At 53.8% G+C, this 17903-nt stretch overlaps 1 protein-coding gene across 1 annotated transcript; it reads left to right on the forward strand.

The window, feature by feature from the left end:
* Window positions 1-16067: 16067 nt before the first annotated feature.
* LOC103713149 lies at window positions 16068-17623 on the forward strand. Its single transcript, XM_039129797.1, has 2 exons — window positions 16068-16281; window positions 16674-17623. Exons 1-2 carry the CDS (start codon window positions 16114-16116, stop codon window positions 17226-17228), a joined length of 723 nt encoding a protein of 240 aa, XP_038985725.1. The 5' UTR covers window positions 16068-16113; the 3' UTR covers window positions 17229-17623.
* The last annotated feature ends 280 nt before the right edge of the window (window positions 17624-17903 follow it).

Here is a 17903-nt window from a genome sequence, read left to right on the forward strand (position 1 = left end):
TTTCCGCCTATTTAATCGGGGGCCTTTCCCCGTCCGTCTTCTTCTTTACAGATATTTTCAAGTTTCCCCTTTGCGCTGCTGTTGCTGCCGTCGGACTGTTCGCTCGTTTCTCCTTTGGCGCTCTCGGAGCCGCTCTTACCTCTTTTCCGGTGAGTTTTCCCCATTCTTCAGCTTAGGGCTCTCCATACTTTCCCCTCTTATACTAGTGTACTCCAGTCGCTCCGGTCTTTCCCCCCTTCCTGTCCCCGTCCTGACCGTAGGTTTATTGGCCATTAGGAATGGGCGAAGTGAGGGCAGACCAAATTAAGTCGGAGCTGGTCGCCACAGACTTAGACAGACTCGTGGCTCGGTACCACCTTCCCGAGGCCTGCAACGCCACGCTCCCGGGGCCTGAGGAGAGGATGTCCCATCCTCCTCCAGGGAAGATCGCCATCAATGAGGGCATTCTCCAGGCCGGGTTCCGCTTTCCCCCTTCGGACTTGGTCATGCAGGTGCTACGGGGTTTAAGAGTGGCACCGACGCAACTGGTGCCGAACTCGTGGCGGGCCCTGACGGTCTTCCAGGTTCTCTGCCGTATGCACGAGATCCCCGCCACCCTGAATGTTTTTTGGGAGTTCTACAGCCTGAGCGGCCACCCCCAGGACAAAGGGTGGTGGTGCTTCGCAGCGCGGCGAGGATGCGGCCTTGTCAAGGAGGCTCCTACCTCCATTCACAAATGGAAGGAGCGCTTCTTTTTTGTTGATGCAGATCCCTCTTGGGAAATCAGGGCGACCTGGGAGACCCCGATGAAGTCTCCGATCGGCCTATCGAGACTGTCAAGGGAGGAGTCCGATGGCTTGGCCGCCTTGAAGGGGTTGGTTGCCGAGGGCCAGCTCCCCCCGGTGGCCCGCCTTATTTCCGAGGATACTTTGGTGAATGTCGGTCTGAGCTCGGTTCCCACCGACCGTGAGTCCGCCACCGATTCTTTCTTGACTTTTTCCCTTCTTTCGTCCCGTTCTTTCTTTTGGTTTCTCCGTCTCCGACTATCCCGTCCTTTTTGCAGAGATCGACGACGTCATGCGGTCGGTGAAGACAAAGGCTGTTGGTAGGGCGTCCCTGCTGGAAGCAGCCCAGAGGAGGAAACGAGCTCTTCCGAGCGGGGCCCCACCGGCGAAGAGGTCCCGTAAGGAGGTGCCTCCGACGCCGACCGACGAGTCCGGGCCCACCGATCAGGGAGACGTCGTGGGCACGGACCGGCAGCTGACGCTGTATCAGCCCTCCGGCGGTAAGATTGCCGCTACTCCGGAGGTATCATCCGAGCCTGCCCGAGACGGACGGGTCGGACGTGATCGGTCCCCGACCCGGCCTCCGACTCGGTCGGCTCCTGACGACTCGAGGAGGGACGCGCCGAGGCCCCGACCGAGCGAGACCCTATCAATTCCTGGGGTGACCCCCGCCCCGAGCGCGATCGGCCGGACTCTTCCCCAGGCGATGGATAGGGGTAAGGCTGCAGAACCACCGTCCGGCTCTAGGGAGAAATCGGGGTCTGCCTTCACTACCGATGGCGCCCGAAATCTCATCGAAACAGTGCTGCTGGAGAAGGACCGTCGGCGGGTCCGGGAGTTGGAGGTCTCTGACGTTGGGGCTGCCAGCTGTGTCTGTCTTATGTCGGTGAGTGTTCTTCTGGCCGCTTTTCACCATTTATTGGCTCTGTTGTTCTCCGCCTGACTCCCTTATTTTTCCTATTTCTTAGCTCGCCCAGTACATGATCCGTCTGGAGGAGTGCTACAAGGAACAGGCGGGGCTTCTGGCGAAGGCCGAGGACCGGCTGAAAGCAGTGGAAAAGGGAGGCCAGGCTGTGGCAGGCAGGACAACCGGGGACTTCGAGGCGAGGCTCCGGGAGGCCGAAGAGCGGGCACTCGGCTTTGCTGCCCTCGAGAGGCAGCTGTTGGAGGCTCAGGAGCTTGCCTCGGGTCTCGAGGGCGAGGTCAAGAAGGCGGATGAGCGGGCCGAGAAGCAGTCCCGGAAGGCTGCCGACTACCGGGAGAGGTGGGAGAAGGCCCAGCGGTCAGCCGACAACGCCCGCGACCGAATTCGGTCTCTTGAAGCTAAGCTGGGCGAATTGGAGTCGGCCTTGGAGAAGTCCCGTGCGAGCGATCAGGAGCTTCATTCGCGCCTGACGGAGGCTGAGGCTGCTCGCATTGCTGCCGAAGCGAAGCACAAGGAGGCTCGGGCTGAGCTGCTGAGGGTCTCCACCGAGGCGGAAGGCCGGATTGTGGCGAAGGTCTTGGAGGCGAAAGCCCAGATTATGGAGCGGGCAGAGGCGGCACTGGCCGAGAGGAGTGCGGAAATCGGGCGTCAGGCGGTAGAGGCTTATCGCCAGTCCGCCGAGTTCGCTCATGATATGTCGGAGGCAGTACAGACCTATCGTCAGTCCGACGAGTTTGTCCGTGACGCGTCGGACGCGGGGGCCGAAGCCTTTATCTTAGGCTTCGAGGAGGGCCTGGCAAGGGTGTCGGCTAAGTACCCCGAAGTTGACCTGAGCGAGATTTCCCTTCTCGACTCCTCTCCGGCGCCATTGCCTGCTGGTTCTCCTGCTGCTTCCCTACCTCCTGCGGACGAGCCCGACGTTCCCGACCCGGGAGTTCCTCCAAGCTGACCTCTTGTACCTTTCGTTGTCTTCTCTTTTTTTTGTATACCGGGGTTTTGCCAAATTGTATGGGCCTCGGCCTTGAAACAATGAAAATTAATGCAAGTTGAATGTTTCTTCATCTCGCCTTCGTCCTTCTTTTTCTTTTAACTCTCGGTAGCGTCTTGCTGACTCCTGGCTCCCGAAATTCTTCCGGCGCTAGGCCAGGCATCCGAGGGTTAGGCCTCAGAAAACTCTTCCGGCGCTAAGCCAGGCATCCGAGGGTTGGGCCTCGGGAAATTCTTCCGGCGCTAAGCCAGGCATCCGAGGGTTAGGCCTCGGGAAATTCTTCCGGCGCTAAGCCAGGCATCCGAGGGTTAGGCCTCAGGAAACTCTTCCGGCGCTAAGCCAGGCATCCGAGGGTTAGGCCTCGGGAAATTCTTCCGGCGCTAAGCCAGACATCCGAGGGTTAGGCCTCGGAAAATTCTTCCGGCGCTAAGCCAGGCATCCGAGGGTTAGGCCTCAGGAAATTCTTCCGGCGCTAAGCCAGGCATCCGAGGGTTAGGCCTCAGGAAATTCTTCCGGCGCTAAGCCAGGCATCCGAGGGTTAGGCCTCAGGAAACTCTTCCGGCGCTAAGCCAGGCATCCGAGGGTTAGGCCTCAGGAAATTCTTCCGGCGCTAAGCCAGGCATCCGAGGGTTAGGCCTCAGGAAATTCTTCCGGCGCTAAGCCAGGCATCCGAGGGTTAGGCCTCAGGAAATCCTTCCGGCGCCAAGCCAGGCATCCGAGGGTTAGGCCTCAGGAAATTCCACTCGTTGGTCGACCAAGGCTGGCGCATGCCGAGGCAACTGGTCGGGGCTTCAGGCTAGTCTGCTCCCGGGATGGTCATCGGGTTAGCCTGGCATCCGAGGGCCGAGCCTCGGGACCTTCCACTCGTTGGTCGGCCAAGGCTGGCGCAAGCCGAGGCGACCGGTCGGGGCTTCCGGCTAGTCTGCTCCTGGGATGATCATCGGGCTAGCCAGGCATCCGAGGGCCGTCAAGCCTCAGGAAATTCCGCTCGTTGGTCGGCCAAGGCTGGCGCAAGCCGAGGCGACCGGTCGGGGCTTCAGGCTAGTCTGCTCCCGGGATGATCATCGGGTTAGCCTGGCATCCGAGGGCCGAGCCTCGGGGCATTCCGCTCGTTGGTCGGCCAAGGCTGGCGCAAGCCGAGGCGACCGGTCGGGGCTTCAGGCTAGTCTGCTCCCGGGATGATCATCGGGTTAGCCTGGCATCCGAGGGTTGTCAATCCTCAGGAAATTCCGCTCGTTGGTCGGCCAAGGCTGGCGCAAGCCGAGGCGACCGGTCGGGGCTTCAGGCTAGTCTGCTCCCGGGATGATCATCGGGTTAGCCTGGCATCCGAGGGCCGAGCCTCGGGGCATTCCGCTCGTTGGTCGGCCAAGGCTGGCGCAAGCCGAGGCGACCGGTCGGGGCTTCAGGCTAGTCTGCTCCCGGGATGATCATCGGGTTAGCCTGGCATCCGAGGGTTGTCAATCCTCAGGAAATTCCGCTCGTTGGTCGGCCAAGGCTGGCGCAAGCCGAGGCGACCGGTCGGGGCTTCAGGCTAGTCTGCTCCCGGGATGATCATCGGGTTAGCCTGGCATCCGAGGGTTGTCAAGCCTCAGAAAATTCCGCTCGTTGGTCGGCCAAGGCTGGCGCAAGCCGAGGCGACCGGTCGGGGCTTCAGGCTAGTCTGCTCCCGGGATGATCGTCGGGTTAGCCTGGCATCCGAGGGCCGAGCCTCAGGGCATTCCACTCGTTGGTCGGCCAAGGCTGGCGCAAGCCGAGGCGACCGGTCGGGGCTTCCGGCTAGTCTGCTCCCGGGATGATCATCGGGCTAGCCAGGCATCCGAGGACCGTGCCTCGGGAAATTCCGCTCGCTGGTCGTGCGCTTGTCGCTCGCTGCCCGACGGGGTTTCTCCGTGGCCAGCCGCGATCATGTTTCTCCTTTTCTCTAAGCGTTGCCTGGGGGAACACGAGAAGGGCATTAAACGCTAATTAATGCGTTACCTGGGAAATCGGATCACCAGCTGCTGCTTGCGAGGAGTGTTAGTTGAGCGGCCGCGATACGCGGGTTCTTCGAGGAGGATACGGCCAGGGCGCGAGCGGAGATATGTGGACCTAGGGGTACATGACACCCGGATTGTCCTGCACAAAGAATGCGGTTTAAGGAGAATGACGCTTAGGAAATCGCGGGGAGATACGCCTCGGGAGTCGGAACGGCTCCGGTTTCAATGCGCCTGCATTTATTGGAGCCACCCACATCGGAACGACCAGGGGGCCGCAGTTTGGCTATAAATACAGGTGCAGGTACGATGGAGTTTGCCAAGCCGGAGCTGTTCAGGTTGCCATGGATCGCGGACCTCCTCCTTGGCATATGACTGAGAGACTCCTGTTGAAGGAAAGGGGAGACGCTCCCCTTGCGACTTCAGCCAACTAGCCGTTTCATCTGGGATCAACAAGGAGGGTCTTCCCGGCGGAGCTCCGCTCTAGGCGTTTCATCCGGGATCACATCTCCCCTCCTTGAAGTTCAGCCTCCCGATTGAGCTCTGCACCAGACGCTCAGTCCGGGACCGCGCCTCCATATGCTCTTCCCCCTCGTATTCCTTCTCTTTCCTACCACTGGGGAGGATGGGAATATCCTTTGGAGGCGGCGTTCCCCTGGGGGCAGCGGGAGCTTCTTCTGCGGCGGCTCCTCGTCTTTTTGGTGAGGTGCTGGATGGCGCCTCCGGTTAGAAGCACCCACTTTCGGTGGGATTGCAGCTGCTTTGGGTTGAGGGTTTGGGATCCTCGGTCCTCAGCTCCACAGATTCTCCACCTCTTCTTTGCTTTCTTTACTCCCTAATTCCCCTCTGGGAATTCCTTGTAATCACACGAGCACGCCATTGTAACCAGAAATTATTGAAATGAAAAGTGTTGCACCTTTTCAAATTGTCTTTCTGGCCTTGTTGTTCTACTGGTAATACATCCGCAGGTTAGCGGAATTCCAGCCCCTTGGAATTTCTCGGCCGTCTAGGGCTTCCAACTGGTAGGAGCCAGGTCGGTTTACCCAACGAACTTTATACGGGCCTTCCCAATTCGGCGCTAGCTTCCCTCCTTCCGTAGGTTGAGATGCCTTAGCTCGCCTCAGCACCAGATCTCCAATTCTGAAAAGCTTCGGTCGGACTTTGGAGTTGTAATATCGGGCCACCCTCCGCTGATACATTGCCATCCGAACCTGCGCCATTTTCCTTGCTTCTTCCAAGAGATCCAGGTTCCCTCGGAGTTGCTCCGAGTTGGCCTCGGGTCGGTGTGCGGCTACCCGAGGTGAGGGAAGTCCGAGCTCTACGGGGACAACGGCTTCCGTGCCATAGGTTAGGCTGAAAGGCGTCTCCCCGGTAGGAGTCCGATGCGTGGTCCGATACGCCCAAAGGACATTCTCGAGTTCCTCGACCCAAGCTTGCCCCGTCCGTCCGATCCGCGCTTTGATACCTTGGAGGATTGTCCGATTTGTGACCTCGGCCTCGCCGTTGGTTTGGGGATGCGACACGGACGTGAACCGATGTTCGATCCCGAACTCCTCGCAGAAGTCTCGGAAATGCTTGTTATCAAACTGTCGACCGTTATCCGAGATGAGGACCCGAGGTACCCCAAATCGGACGATGATGTTCTTCTTTACGAACTTCCGGACTTGCGCCTCCGTGATGGTGGCCAGTGGCTCTGCCTCCACCCACTTGGTGAAGTAGTCGATGGCGACAATCAAAAATTTCCGCTGGGCCGAAGCGATGGGGAATGGTCCGAGGATATCCATTCCCCACTGTGCAAAGGGCCAGGGGGCGGTGATTGGCGCCAAGGGAACAGAGGGGACTCTCTGGATGTTGGCGTGGTGCTGGCAGGCGTCGCATTTCCGTACGTGATCCTTTGAGTCTTCCAATAAGGTCGGCCAATAATAGCCTTGCCTCATGATCTTATGTGCCAGGGACCTAGCCCCCAGGTGCGATCCGCAGATGCCTTCGTGGACTTCGCTGAGGGCGTAAGCCGCTTCCGAAGGGCGGAGGCACCTTAAGAGGGGGGCGGTGAACGAGGTCCGATACAGCCTCCCTTCGTAGAGTACGTAGTGGGCGGACTTCATAACAAGTCGCCGAGCTTGATCTTCATCTTCGGGGAGGATCCCTTCGGCGAGGTAAGCTACAAGCGGGTCCATCCAAGATGGTTCCGGATCAATTGCCATTACCGCTTCAGCCTCGCCGATGCTCGGGGCATCTAGGGTCTTCAGGTATATCGCCCTTGACAAGTTGTGTGCCTCAGCGCCCACCAAGCGGGACAACCTGTCGGCCCTAGCATTTTCGCTCCTTGGGACCTGCTGAATGTCAATACTGCCGAGGTCGGGAATGAGTGCTTGCACCTTCCGGACGTAGCTCTGCATGGTCGGGCTCCGTGCCTCGAACTCCCCTCGAACCTGCCCGACCACCCGCTGGGAGTCGGTGAAGACCTTCAGACGCCGGATGCCGAGCTCCTTGGCGAGTTTAAGTCCCGTGACTAGGGCCTCGTACTCCGCCTCATTGTTGGTCACTGGAAATCCGAACCTCAAGGCATACTCGGCTATCACTCCATCGGGATTGGTAAGGACCAGCCCAGCCCCTCCACCTTCAGGGTTCGACGACCCGTCAATGTGGAGCGTCCAGATCGGGAGATCGAGGCTGGGTGTTTCTGGCGGCCTAGGTTCCGTCTCCTGCACAGTGCACTCAGCGAGAAAGTCCGCGAGCACCTGGGCCTTGATGGCGGGCCGGGGCTGGTAGCGGATGTCGAACTCACCAAGTTCTACTGCCCACTTCACCAGCCGTCCCGCATTCTCAGGATTGCTGAGGATCTGCCGCAGTGGTTGATCGGTCAAAAGGGTGACAGAATGAGCCTGGAAATAGGGGCGAAGCCTCCTGGTCGCAGTCAGCAGCGCGAAGGCGATCTTTTCAGCCTTCGTGTACCGCGTCTCGGCATCCTGGAGGACTCGGCTGGTGTAGTACACGGGCTTCTGAAGTTTTGCCTCTTCCCGAACCAGTACTGCGCTGACTGCGGTTGGGGAGACCGCCAGGTAAAGGTAGAGCATCTCCCCCTCTTGCGGCTTGGACAGCAGGGGAGGAGACGCCATGTACTCCTTGAGCTGGTCGAACGCCACTTGACATTCAGCCGTCCAGAGGAAGTCTTTCGGGCGCTTCAACACCTTGAAGAACGGTTGGCAGCGTTCGGCCGATTTTGCCACAAATCGTCCGAGCGCGGCGACCCTCCCAGCGAGCTCCTGAACCTCCTTCACTTTGGTCGGAGGGGACATATCTTGGATGGCCTTGATTTTGTCCGGGTTGGCCTCGATCCCCCGCTGGTTGACAATGAAGCCGAGGAACCTCCCGGCCGAAGCACCAAAGGCGCACTTCGCTGGGTTTAGCTTCATACGAAACTTCCGCAAGGTGGCGAAGGTCTCCTCCAGATCTGCAATGTGCTGATCCGCATGGCGGCTCTTTACCAGCATATCGTCCACGTACACCTCCATGTTCCGGCCGATCTGCTCCTTGAAGATTTTATTGATGAGGCGCTGGTAAGTAGCGCCAGCGTTCTTCAGACCGAAGGGCATTACCTTGTAACAGTACAGCCCCCTGTCTGTTATGAAGGCCGTTTTCTCCTCGTCCTGTGGAGCCATCATTATTTGGTTGTAGCCGGAGAAGGCGTCCATGAAAGACAGCAGCTGATATCCGGAAGTCGCGTCGACCAGTTGGTCTATTCGCGGGAGCGGAAAGCTATCCTTGGGGCACGCCTTGTTCAGGTCGGTGTAGTCGACGCACATCCTCCACTTCCCGCTCGCCTTCCGGACAAGTACGACGTTTGCCAGCCACTCGGGGTAGCTCACTTCCCTTATGAAACCTGCCTCCAAGAGTTTGTCTACCTCCTGGTCGACCACCCGGATCCGATCCGGGGCACAGTGTCTCTTCTTTTGCTTTACTGGTCGGTGGGTCGGGTCGACGTTGAGGGCGTGAGAAATGACCTCCGGGTCGATCCCAGGTACATCGGCCGCCGACCAGGCAAACACATCAACATTGGCTCGGAGGAATTCTACTAACCGGAGCCGAGCTTCCAAGTCGAGGTTGGCACCGACCCGGACCGTGCGGTCCGGGCGGCCTTCTTCGAGGGGAACTTCGATTACGCCCTCGGCCGGCTCCCCGTGCCGCAAGGCCACTTCGTCTCTGGCGTCAAGGGACTCGACGCTTAGGGCCTCCATGGGCTTCTTCCCTTTGAGAGTTGCTAGGAAACACTGCCGTGCGGTTGGTTGGTCACCTCGGACCTCTCCAATCCCGGCCGCCGTGGGGAACCGCATGAGCAAATGGTAGGTAGAAACCACCGCGCGAAGGGCGTTCAGTCCGGGTCGTCCGAGGATAGCGTTGTAGGCCGAGGGGACACGGACGACCAAGAACCCGAGTCGCACCGTGGCTTCTGCGGGTGCAACGCCCGCAGTCACAGGCAGCTCAATGACACCTTCGGCCGAGATAGCGTCTCCAGTGAATCCTATGAGGGGGGTGGATGTTTTGTGCAACAATTGTCGGGACAAGCTCATCTTTTGGAAGGCCTCGTAATACAAAATATCAGCTGAGCTTCCACTATCCACAAGAACACGCCTTACATCATAGTTCGCCATAGTGAGAGAGATCACCATGGCGTCATCGTGGGGAGTCTGAACCCCCTTTACATCTTCATCGCAAAAAGTGATTACATTTCCGACCCGCTGCCTCTTCGCGACGGCCACTCCTGATGCTTCCGCCGAGCCCCCTGCGTTCCTCACGGGCCGAGAGCAGCCCCCAGTGATGGTGTGGATCACTCCCGCAACGGGTCGATTCTGCTCCCGAGGCTCCTGAGGGGCCGGGTCGACCGGACGCGGGCCTGCCGGGGGACGTCGGTCGTTTACATATCGACCGAGACGCCCTCGGCGAATGAGAGCCTCGATCTCGTCCCGAAGCTGGAAGCAGTCTTCGGTATCGTGGCCGTGGTCTCGGTGGTACTCACAGTACGCCCGAGAAGGCCTCCTCCCAGGGATCTTCTTCATCTGCCTCGGGACCGGGAAGTCCTCCCGCCCCTTGACCTCCATGAGGATCTGGGCCCGGGGGGCCAGGAGTGGGGTGTACCGGTTGAAGCGTCGGTGCGGAGAACGAGGGCGTGTGGCGCCGTGGTTCCTTGCTGGTGACGGGCTTCTGCGCCGGCGTTGAGGCGTCGGGCTCCTCCTCTGGGGTGCCTCTTTTCGCCTTTTCTTCCCGGGCTTTAGAGGGGCCTCGGCGGCCTCCTTGTTCCGGTGGGATGCTGCCTCCTCGGCGTCTGCATACTGGTTTGCCCGAGATAACAGCTCCGGGAAGCTCCGCGGCAGGCGTTTGTCCAGGGAGAAGGTGAGTCTGCCCTTCCGGAAGCCACGCTTCAGGGCTGAGAGAGCCACTTCCTGGCTCAGGTTCCGGACCTCCAGTGTAGCCTTGTTGAAGCGGGTGAGATAATCCCGCAGGCTTTCTCCCTCGTTTTGCCGGACATCAAAGAGGGAGTCGGAGACCAGTCGCCGCCTGCTACTAACGGCGAAATGGCTGATGAAGAAGCGGGTGAACTGGTCGAAGGACTGGATGGAGTTAGCCTCCAGGCCGGCGAACCATGCCCTTGCCGGGCCACGGAGGGTCGCCGGGAAGGCCTTGCAGAGGAGCGGATCCGATGCTCCATGGAGGAGCATAAGAGTCCTGAAACTCTCCACGTGGTCCCGCGGGTCCGCCGCCCCGTCGTAGGGTTCGATCGCCGGCATTTTGAACCCCGGCGGGTTCGGGGTCCGCAGGATCCTCGAGGCAAGCGCCGGCTGGGAGGAGATCTCCAAGTCAGCGAAGGGATCTTTGGAGTGGCCCTTCAGGACCTGGAGTTGTCTGTGGAGATCGTCCACCCGCCGGTCCAGAGAGCGCGACCGGTGGGTGGGGGACAAGGAGCGGCGCGAAGGGGACCGACTGGAGTGCGGGCCCCTCGAGGACTGGGGTGTCTGAGAACGCGCCCGGGTCCGCCTCTCGTACCCCGCACAGCTCCGATGAGAAGGTCCTGGCAGAATGGACCGTACTCGAGAATCCTCCTCGCGCCGGCGCTCCTCTCCATGGGAGAGGAAGGAGCGCGGGTTGTGAGGAAGAGGCGAGTGCTCGGGGGGCAGCGGCTCCTGAGCCCGTTGCGGCACCCGAGAGATCACACCCTGCAGATTCTGCACTGCCTCCGCGAGGGTGCGAACCTGCTGGGCTAGCTGGTCGAACTGAGCAGCTTCGACCGTCTGAATGGGAGAAGGGGCGGTGGAGTGCTGCTGAGAGTGCGTTGGGGACGCAGCAGCCTCTCGGCCGGAGGCGCGAGAGGCTCCGCGACCGGAAGCATTGGAAGCTCCACGACCACCTCGCCGTGCCATTACGATCGTTCTAAGATTCGGTGCCCTCCTTCTAGCGCCAACTGTTGCTGGTGGTCCAAACCGTGAACGATTGGTACGCGGTGTGAACGGGGTTCCGTCTGAGTTGTCTTGGTTGGCGTTGGCTGCGCTCCACCTTCCGCCAAGAAACCTGCAAACAAGCCTTGCACCACCACCAGGGTGGTGATGGCCCTCCGACGGTCAAGTCAGAGGAGATTGGAGGAGGAGGAGAGGTGATAATCGCAAGTAAGAGAGTGCTCTGGGAGATATTGCTCACCTCCCCCCTTTCTCCCCCCAGCCGCATATATACCTGGCTGGGGGGTCTCTCAGGGGGGTTCGTTATCGTGGGGCACGATGGTGTGGCCACTGACATGGCCGTTACAGGGCGTCGTGGAGCAGCACCGGGTACGGCCACGTCAGGGCATAGTGGGGCTCCGCTTTGTACGGCTGATGCAGGAGATCGTGGAGCAGCATCGGATACGGCCGTTGCAGGGAGTAGTGGAGCAGGAGGCCGCGGCGTGCCTCTGAGGAATAGCCTGTCGTTATCAAGAGATCTCCGACTCGGGGTCGGAGCGCTGGATCAAGGGGCAGCTGACTCGGGGTCGGGCTGCGGAGCCGAGGATATCCGACTCGGGGTCGGATTGCTGGATCAAAGGGCAGCCGACTCGGGGTCGGGCTGCGGAGCCGAGGATATCCGACTCGGGGTCGGATTGCTGGATCAAAGGGCAGCCGACTCGGGGTCGGGCTGCGGAGCCGAGGATGTCTGACTTGGGGTCGGAGCGCTGGATCAAAGGGCAGCCGTAGTCTTCCTGGGCGCGCGTGCCGGTCACGTGGGGCATGGCGGCTTATTTCCCCCGTAACAGTTTCATATCATGGTTGAAAGAGAGATAGGAAAACCATTGAAGTGTCTCCGTAGTGATAACGGGGGAGAGTACACATTAAAAGAGTTCAAAAGCTACTGCTCCGGGAATGGTATTAGGTATGAAAAAACTGTTCCGGGTATGCCACAACATAATAAGGTGGCGGAGAGGATGAACCACACCATTGTAAAGAAAGTTAGATGCATGCCAAAGATGACTAAGTTATCTAAGGCATTTTGGGATGAAGCCATTCTCATTGCTTGTTAATTACTTAATAAATAGATCTCCCTCAGTTCCTTTGGACTTTGACATTTCAGAGAAAATATGGAGTGGAAAGAATGTTTTCTATTTGCATTTGAAGGTATTTGGTGCAAAGCCTTTGCACATGTATCTAGGGAGTAAAGGTTAAAGCTTGATGATAAGGCACTTCCTTGTATCTTTGTTGGTTATGGCAATGAAGAGTTTGGATACAGATTATAGGATCCAGTGAAGAGGAAGATTATCAGAAGTAGAGATGTGGTCTTTTATGAAGGCCAAACCTTTGAAGATGCTGAAATGGTCGAGAAATCTAAGGATGCGGTAGATGGTGCTATCGATTTTATACTTATTCCGCCTCCTTTGCAGCATACTACAGATGAGGGAGAGGTACAATATGAATCTAGCAGAGATGAGGTACCAGAAACTAGTGACAGTGATATATCAGAAATGGGTATGGTTGATGATGAGATGCTTGAAGATGAGGTTAGTAAGCAGGGGGAGCAGTTCAGAAATAAATATGTACAGAGTAGAAGAATTCCACCCACCTAGGTAAAGAACTATTGGCCTGGCGGACCTTTTGTCAATACCTAACATAGGAAAATTAATTCTCTTTCCCCATGCTGCAATTGGAACGTGATATTGCTGACTGGGTTTATGATGTGTTGCGCATGGAGTTATCTCCCACTAGCATCCGCTTATCAACATCATCACCTAAGCCATTGGTTCTCCTCCTGTCTCCCCAGCGACTCCGTAAGCAGGCGCATGAAGCCCTTGTGCGGCCTCCACTATCCTGTCATTTAGGTGCGCACGGTGACGCTTTTTGAGGCCACCTCACGTATTGGTTATGGGAGCGGAATGTACTACTTGGGTCCTCTCATCTTCACTTTGCCCTCTGGACCCGGAGGCAGTTCTACTACCGGCCATGCCTCATGGATTCTGGACCCAGCTTGGGAAATATTCTTGGGGAGTCGGTCTCGACTTGATGTCACTGGATAGGCTGGACGTAGGTGGAAATTACAAATTTGGGTCAGATCTTTGTTGTATTAGAACCAGGTTCCAGTCTTGATTCAGAATGGCCCACAATGAGGGTTCCAAGTTGGCAAACCATTAAATATTGGATAAATTACCTAGACTTGTTTGCCACCAGGTTCCTACCTTCCTCATAGTTGAGTAAGATCATGGAAGAGATTGGACGGTTTACATAAATTAATAATAAAAAAATCAGCTTTGGCACATAAGATTGAGGTCACTAAGTATATATGTTGAGTTTTAGTCCAGAACTTATACAACATTAAGGGTACCACCAAGCTTTATTCTGCTCATAAAAATACAATAATATTAATCATCGAACCCTCTTAAGTTTAGATCATTACACAGAGAGAGATTAGGCCATCGTTGTAACTCTTGAGATGCGAATCATTAATCATGAAATTAGAATTGCTCATTATACTCATAGCACTTGCATGCGTGCTTTATATATAAGTTGAGCCTTCTAATTTTGGAGGACAGGGATGGTGGAAAACAACAATAAAATTTTTTATAATTTTAGAAGAATTGATATGAAAGAAATACTTGTTTGAAAAAATTGGTAGCATTGCTTTAAGTTAAGCTTATAAAATAATATTATGTTTGTAATATGTGTCTGTGATATACGTACGAGATAATGCACGCGGCAGCAGACGAGATTATGCATGTACTTTGCACTATTAAAAGCGAGGAGATAGTGCTTGTGCAAATCATATCCATAGGGGGCCACAATGACAAGATGCGAGTCCTTCGAGTCGCTTTTTCCATCTTTCGGTACCAGTAGCGCGATGGATCCTCGCATAGAAACGAGGGGACCGAGTGCTGGTCGCACCGAAGCAACAAATCCGTCTTCTTTTGACCACCACCTTTTTTTTTTCAGCTTTCCAAAAAGATGACTGCAGACAGGGTCATGAAGTGGTCTTTACATTTGGACGTCACACACAAAGGAAGTTAATTAAAGACCGGTGGCAAGCAAGCAAGCAAATTTGTTCCATGCAATGAGATCATCATGTTGTGTGACTTGTGTCCCCAATCAATGGAGGAAGCTTAAGAGTTCCTCTACCAATTCGAAGTATAGATATATATATATATACTTATATAAATATATATACACACGATTTAGACAAGCACCCTCATTTGCATGTGGTTGAGTCTGTGGTCAGAAAAGGACGAGCAAACCAATTGAAGGCCATATATGGCGCTGCTAGCTGTAGACAAAATAAAATGAGACTTATCATGTGTCAGCCATTTACTTCGTGGTGGCTCCAGATGGTAACGCACAATATGACTGAGACGAGTTAGGTCAACTAGCTACGTTCAATTATAGCTGCCATAATGTCTAAACTTACCCTTGGCTTAATGCTAAGATGCATTTCCCTTTTGATGCACTAACATAGGGCATGCTCTTATATCGAACCAAAAAAAAAAAGAAAAGAGAGAGGCTTGGTTTCGGTGCATCTTCTAATTGTAGTGGTGATTTTCTTTTTCTTTTTTTTTTTTCCTTTTGTGAGAATGGAGTAGTTTAATTAATCATCCTTCTGCTTGAGTTTCTATGTCGCAGTAGGCTCGATAGATGTGATAATGATAGTAACATTCCATCTATATCATTGGATGGAGATGCATGACACTTGTCCTCAGTGCAATTTAGTAGAGAGAATGCTTAGAGGATAGACTGGCTTTTGTTGCATATAGTGGTTAAGAAATGCACAAATGTCGTTAGACACGCTATGATAACCTTATCAACCCGTTACATTTAGTCTCATGGGTTGTGCGTTTTGACAGGCCAAGCAAAACAAGGAAAGAGCCACCCCCTTTACCTTGCCTTTCCTTTTCGAAAAAAAAGAGAATAAACTCATGGAAGTGGCGTGGCCCCGCCACTTCGTCCGATACTCCGATCTCCTGCGGCCTCGTGGAAGTCACACTAGTCATTAGTAGTTATCTGTACTTAGCCACCTAACTATCGCACTGGCTACTGCAGGGAAGCTGTACGTTTATTTTATTTTATTTCATTTTAGTTTGGCTGAAACGGTGGTTCAACCAAGAAAATCAAAAAACAAAAAAAGAAAGCGTTTTGAAACGCTACAGTTTTTTTATGTTTATGCTAATTAAGTGGTTTGGTTTTCCTAATCGTCGTCCGATCATTGCTTCAGCCATGCACAACCGTATGGGTCTATGATGAATTTAGTAGTAGCTGGAACGTCTAATGGTCCAGTTTGCTTCAATATGTTGGTCGACAGAACTTGAGAGAAGAGATATATACGTCAGATACTCAGAACAAAGAGAGATTATATGCTAACGAATCAGTTTTATATGTTAGTTCGATATCGTGCATTACTGATCTAATCCGAACCACAATATGGTTCAGAAGAGTTCCCTGATCACTTAAAAAGGTTTTAAAATTAAGGAGCCTAATCAAACTTGTGTAAATAAGTTGATGAGCGAGAGGGACCAGTATACATGAAGAAATAAGAGTTTTTAAGACTTAGCTGCTGCTTGCGGGCCACTGAACAAAGTTTGGTCAAGAGACTCTGCTATATAATTAATACGCGTTGTATGAGTCTCTCCTCTTTGTCTGCAATACATTAAGAATTGTATTTTTTACTTGGAATATCTTAGAAGCAGCAGTTTCCATTTCCTTTTAATCTTGTATATATGTTTCTCCTATATGCTGCAACTTTTGCTGACTGTACATTCTTCTCTTCTTTAATTTATTTCTGAATAAATTTGGTGGCCGATGGAATTACACCCATTGGTCTCCTTCTTCCTCTAAAAAGAAAAGGTAACAAAGTGGAACCACGTCCTTGGCATTGAGGTAGTGCTCTATATATATACAACTCCAAAGCCTTAACATGAGCAAGTGGGGAGAGAGAGAGAGAGAGAGAGAGAGAGAGAGAGAGAGAGAGAGCATGGAGTGGAGAAACAGCTATTTGGACGCGGTGCTGGTGCCCTTTGGCCTCCTCCTCCCCATCCTATACCATGGTTGGCTGTGGCACAAGGTTCGCTGCCAACCGCAACGCACCATTATTGGTATCAACTCCAGCGGGCGACGCCTTTGGGTCCTTGCCATCATGAAGGTATCGAACCTGAGATTTTGTAGGTTGCCCTTTCAAGGCGCCATTTTAGGATCCCGGAAAAGAAAGAAAACAAGAAGAATAAAGTGGAGCAGAAATTGTCATACCATCTGAAATCGTCATATATATATATATATATATATATAGATGTATATATATTTCTTGAGGAAATGGAGGCTGCGGAGAATTATCGATCTCCAAGCCACCAGCTTTATCAACAAAGAATATATATATATATATATATATATATATATATATATATATATATACAGCAGAAGCACTTCAAAAGATCATCAATTGAAGTAGTCCTCATGAGACACCTAACAATGATGCGAATGAATTATCGAACAAATTTTATGGGAGCCAGCTTAATATTTCTGGAAATTTTGCTGCAGGACAATGACAAGAAGGGCGTCCTTGCTGTGCAAACAATGAGGAACGCTATCATGGGCTTGACTCTGATGGCCACGACCTCGATCCTCCTCTGCTCGGGCCTGGCCGCGGTCATCAGCAGCACGTACAGCATCAAGAAGCCGCTCAACGACTCGGTGTTCGGTGCGCAAGGGGAGTTCATGCTGTCCCTCAAATATGTGACCCTCCTCCTCATCTTCCTCTTCTCCTTCATCTGCTACTCCCTCTCCATAAGGTTGATCAACCAGGTGAACTTCCTCATCAACATTCCCTGCGGCGTCGACGATGCCTCCCCGGTGACCTCCGACTACATTTGCGATCTCCTCGAGAGGAGCTTTGCTCTCAACACCGTGGGGAATAGGTTGTTCTACGCTGCCCTTCCCCTTCTGCTCTGGATATTTGGGCCCGTCCTGGTCTTCCTGTGCTCCGCCACCATGGTTCCCATACTGTACCACCTTGATATTGTGTCCGGGGAAGGGAAGCGTGGCTTCGGTAGCAAGGTGGAGAAGATGGGCGATGTGGAATTCTTGGAAGTGTAACGGACGTTTGTGTATGGGGTTTCCAAAGAAATCATGCTTTCATATCTTGGATTCCTTCGGCTAGAATTGGTGTACCAGGTCCAAATGGTTCCCTTTATCCATGTAATTTGACAACGGCTCTGGTGTTCCGGACCCGTACGAAGAATCTTCATTCCGGTGAATCGAAATGAGAGGAAGCTTTGTCTGCTTATAATAAGTTTGTGAGGTGGACTGCCACACGTGCCAGCGGGAGGACAGCACATCGAGAACCATGGTCCCGCAAATGAACTAAGTCAAATTCCATTGCAGAAACTAATACTGATTAGGAAAATATATATTAAGCAAGACTTTGTTAAATAGGGAACTATGAAATTAATTTTTAGGGACATCCAATGCAATCTTATAAATTAAGATTACTATTTGTACATGAACATCATCAGCCAGACTCTTCCATTGCTGACAGAGCTCAGGCATCGCACTCGGATGGAAAAAAAAAAGAGAGGCAACAATCATATGAGAATGTGGTGGTTGATGTTTCCGTGCTTTCTTCTTCTTCAACAATATTATTTAGTTTAGCACTATTCTAAGAATTATATATATTTTTTAAGAGAGTCAGTGAGAACAAGAAATTAAGTACTTATAAAACTAAAGACCTTCATGACTTTGTGAAAGAAAGTCCAAAATCATGTTTTTTTA

Source organism: Phoenix dactylifera, chromosome 9 (genome assembly GCF_009389715.1).
Source record: "Phoenix dactylifera cultivar Barhee BC4 chromosome 9, palm_55x_up_171113_PBpolish2nd_filt_p, whole genome shotgun sequence".
NCBI lineage: Eukaryota > Viridiplantae > Streptophyta > Magnoliopsida > Arecales > Arecaceae > Phoenix > Phoenix dactylifera.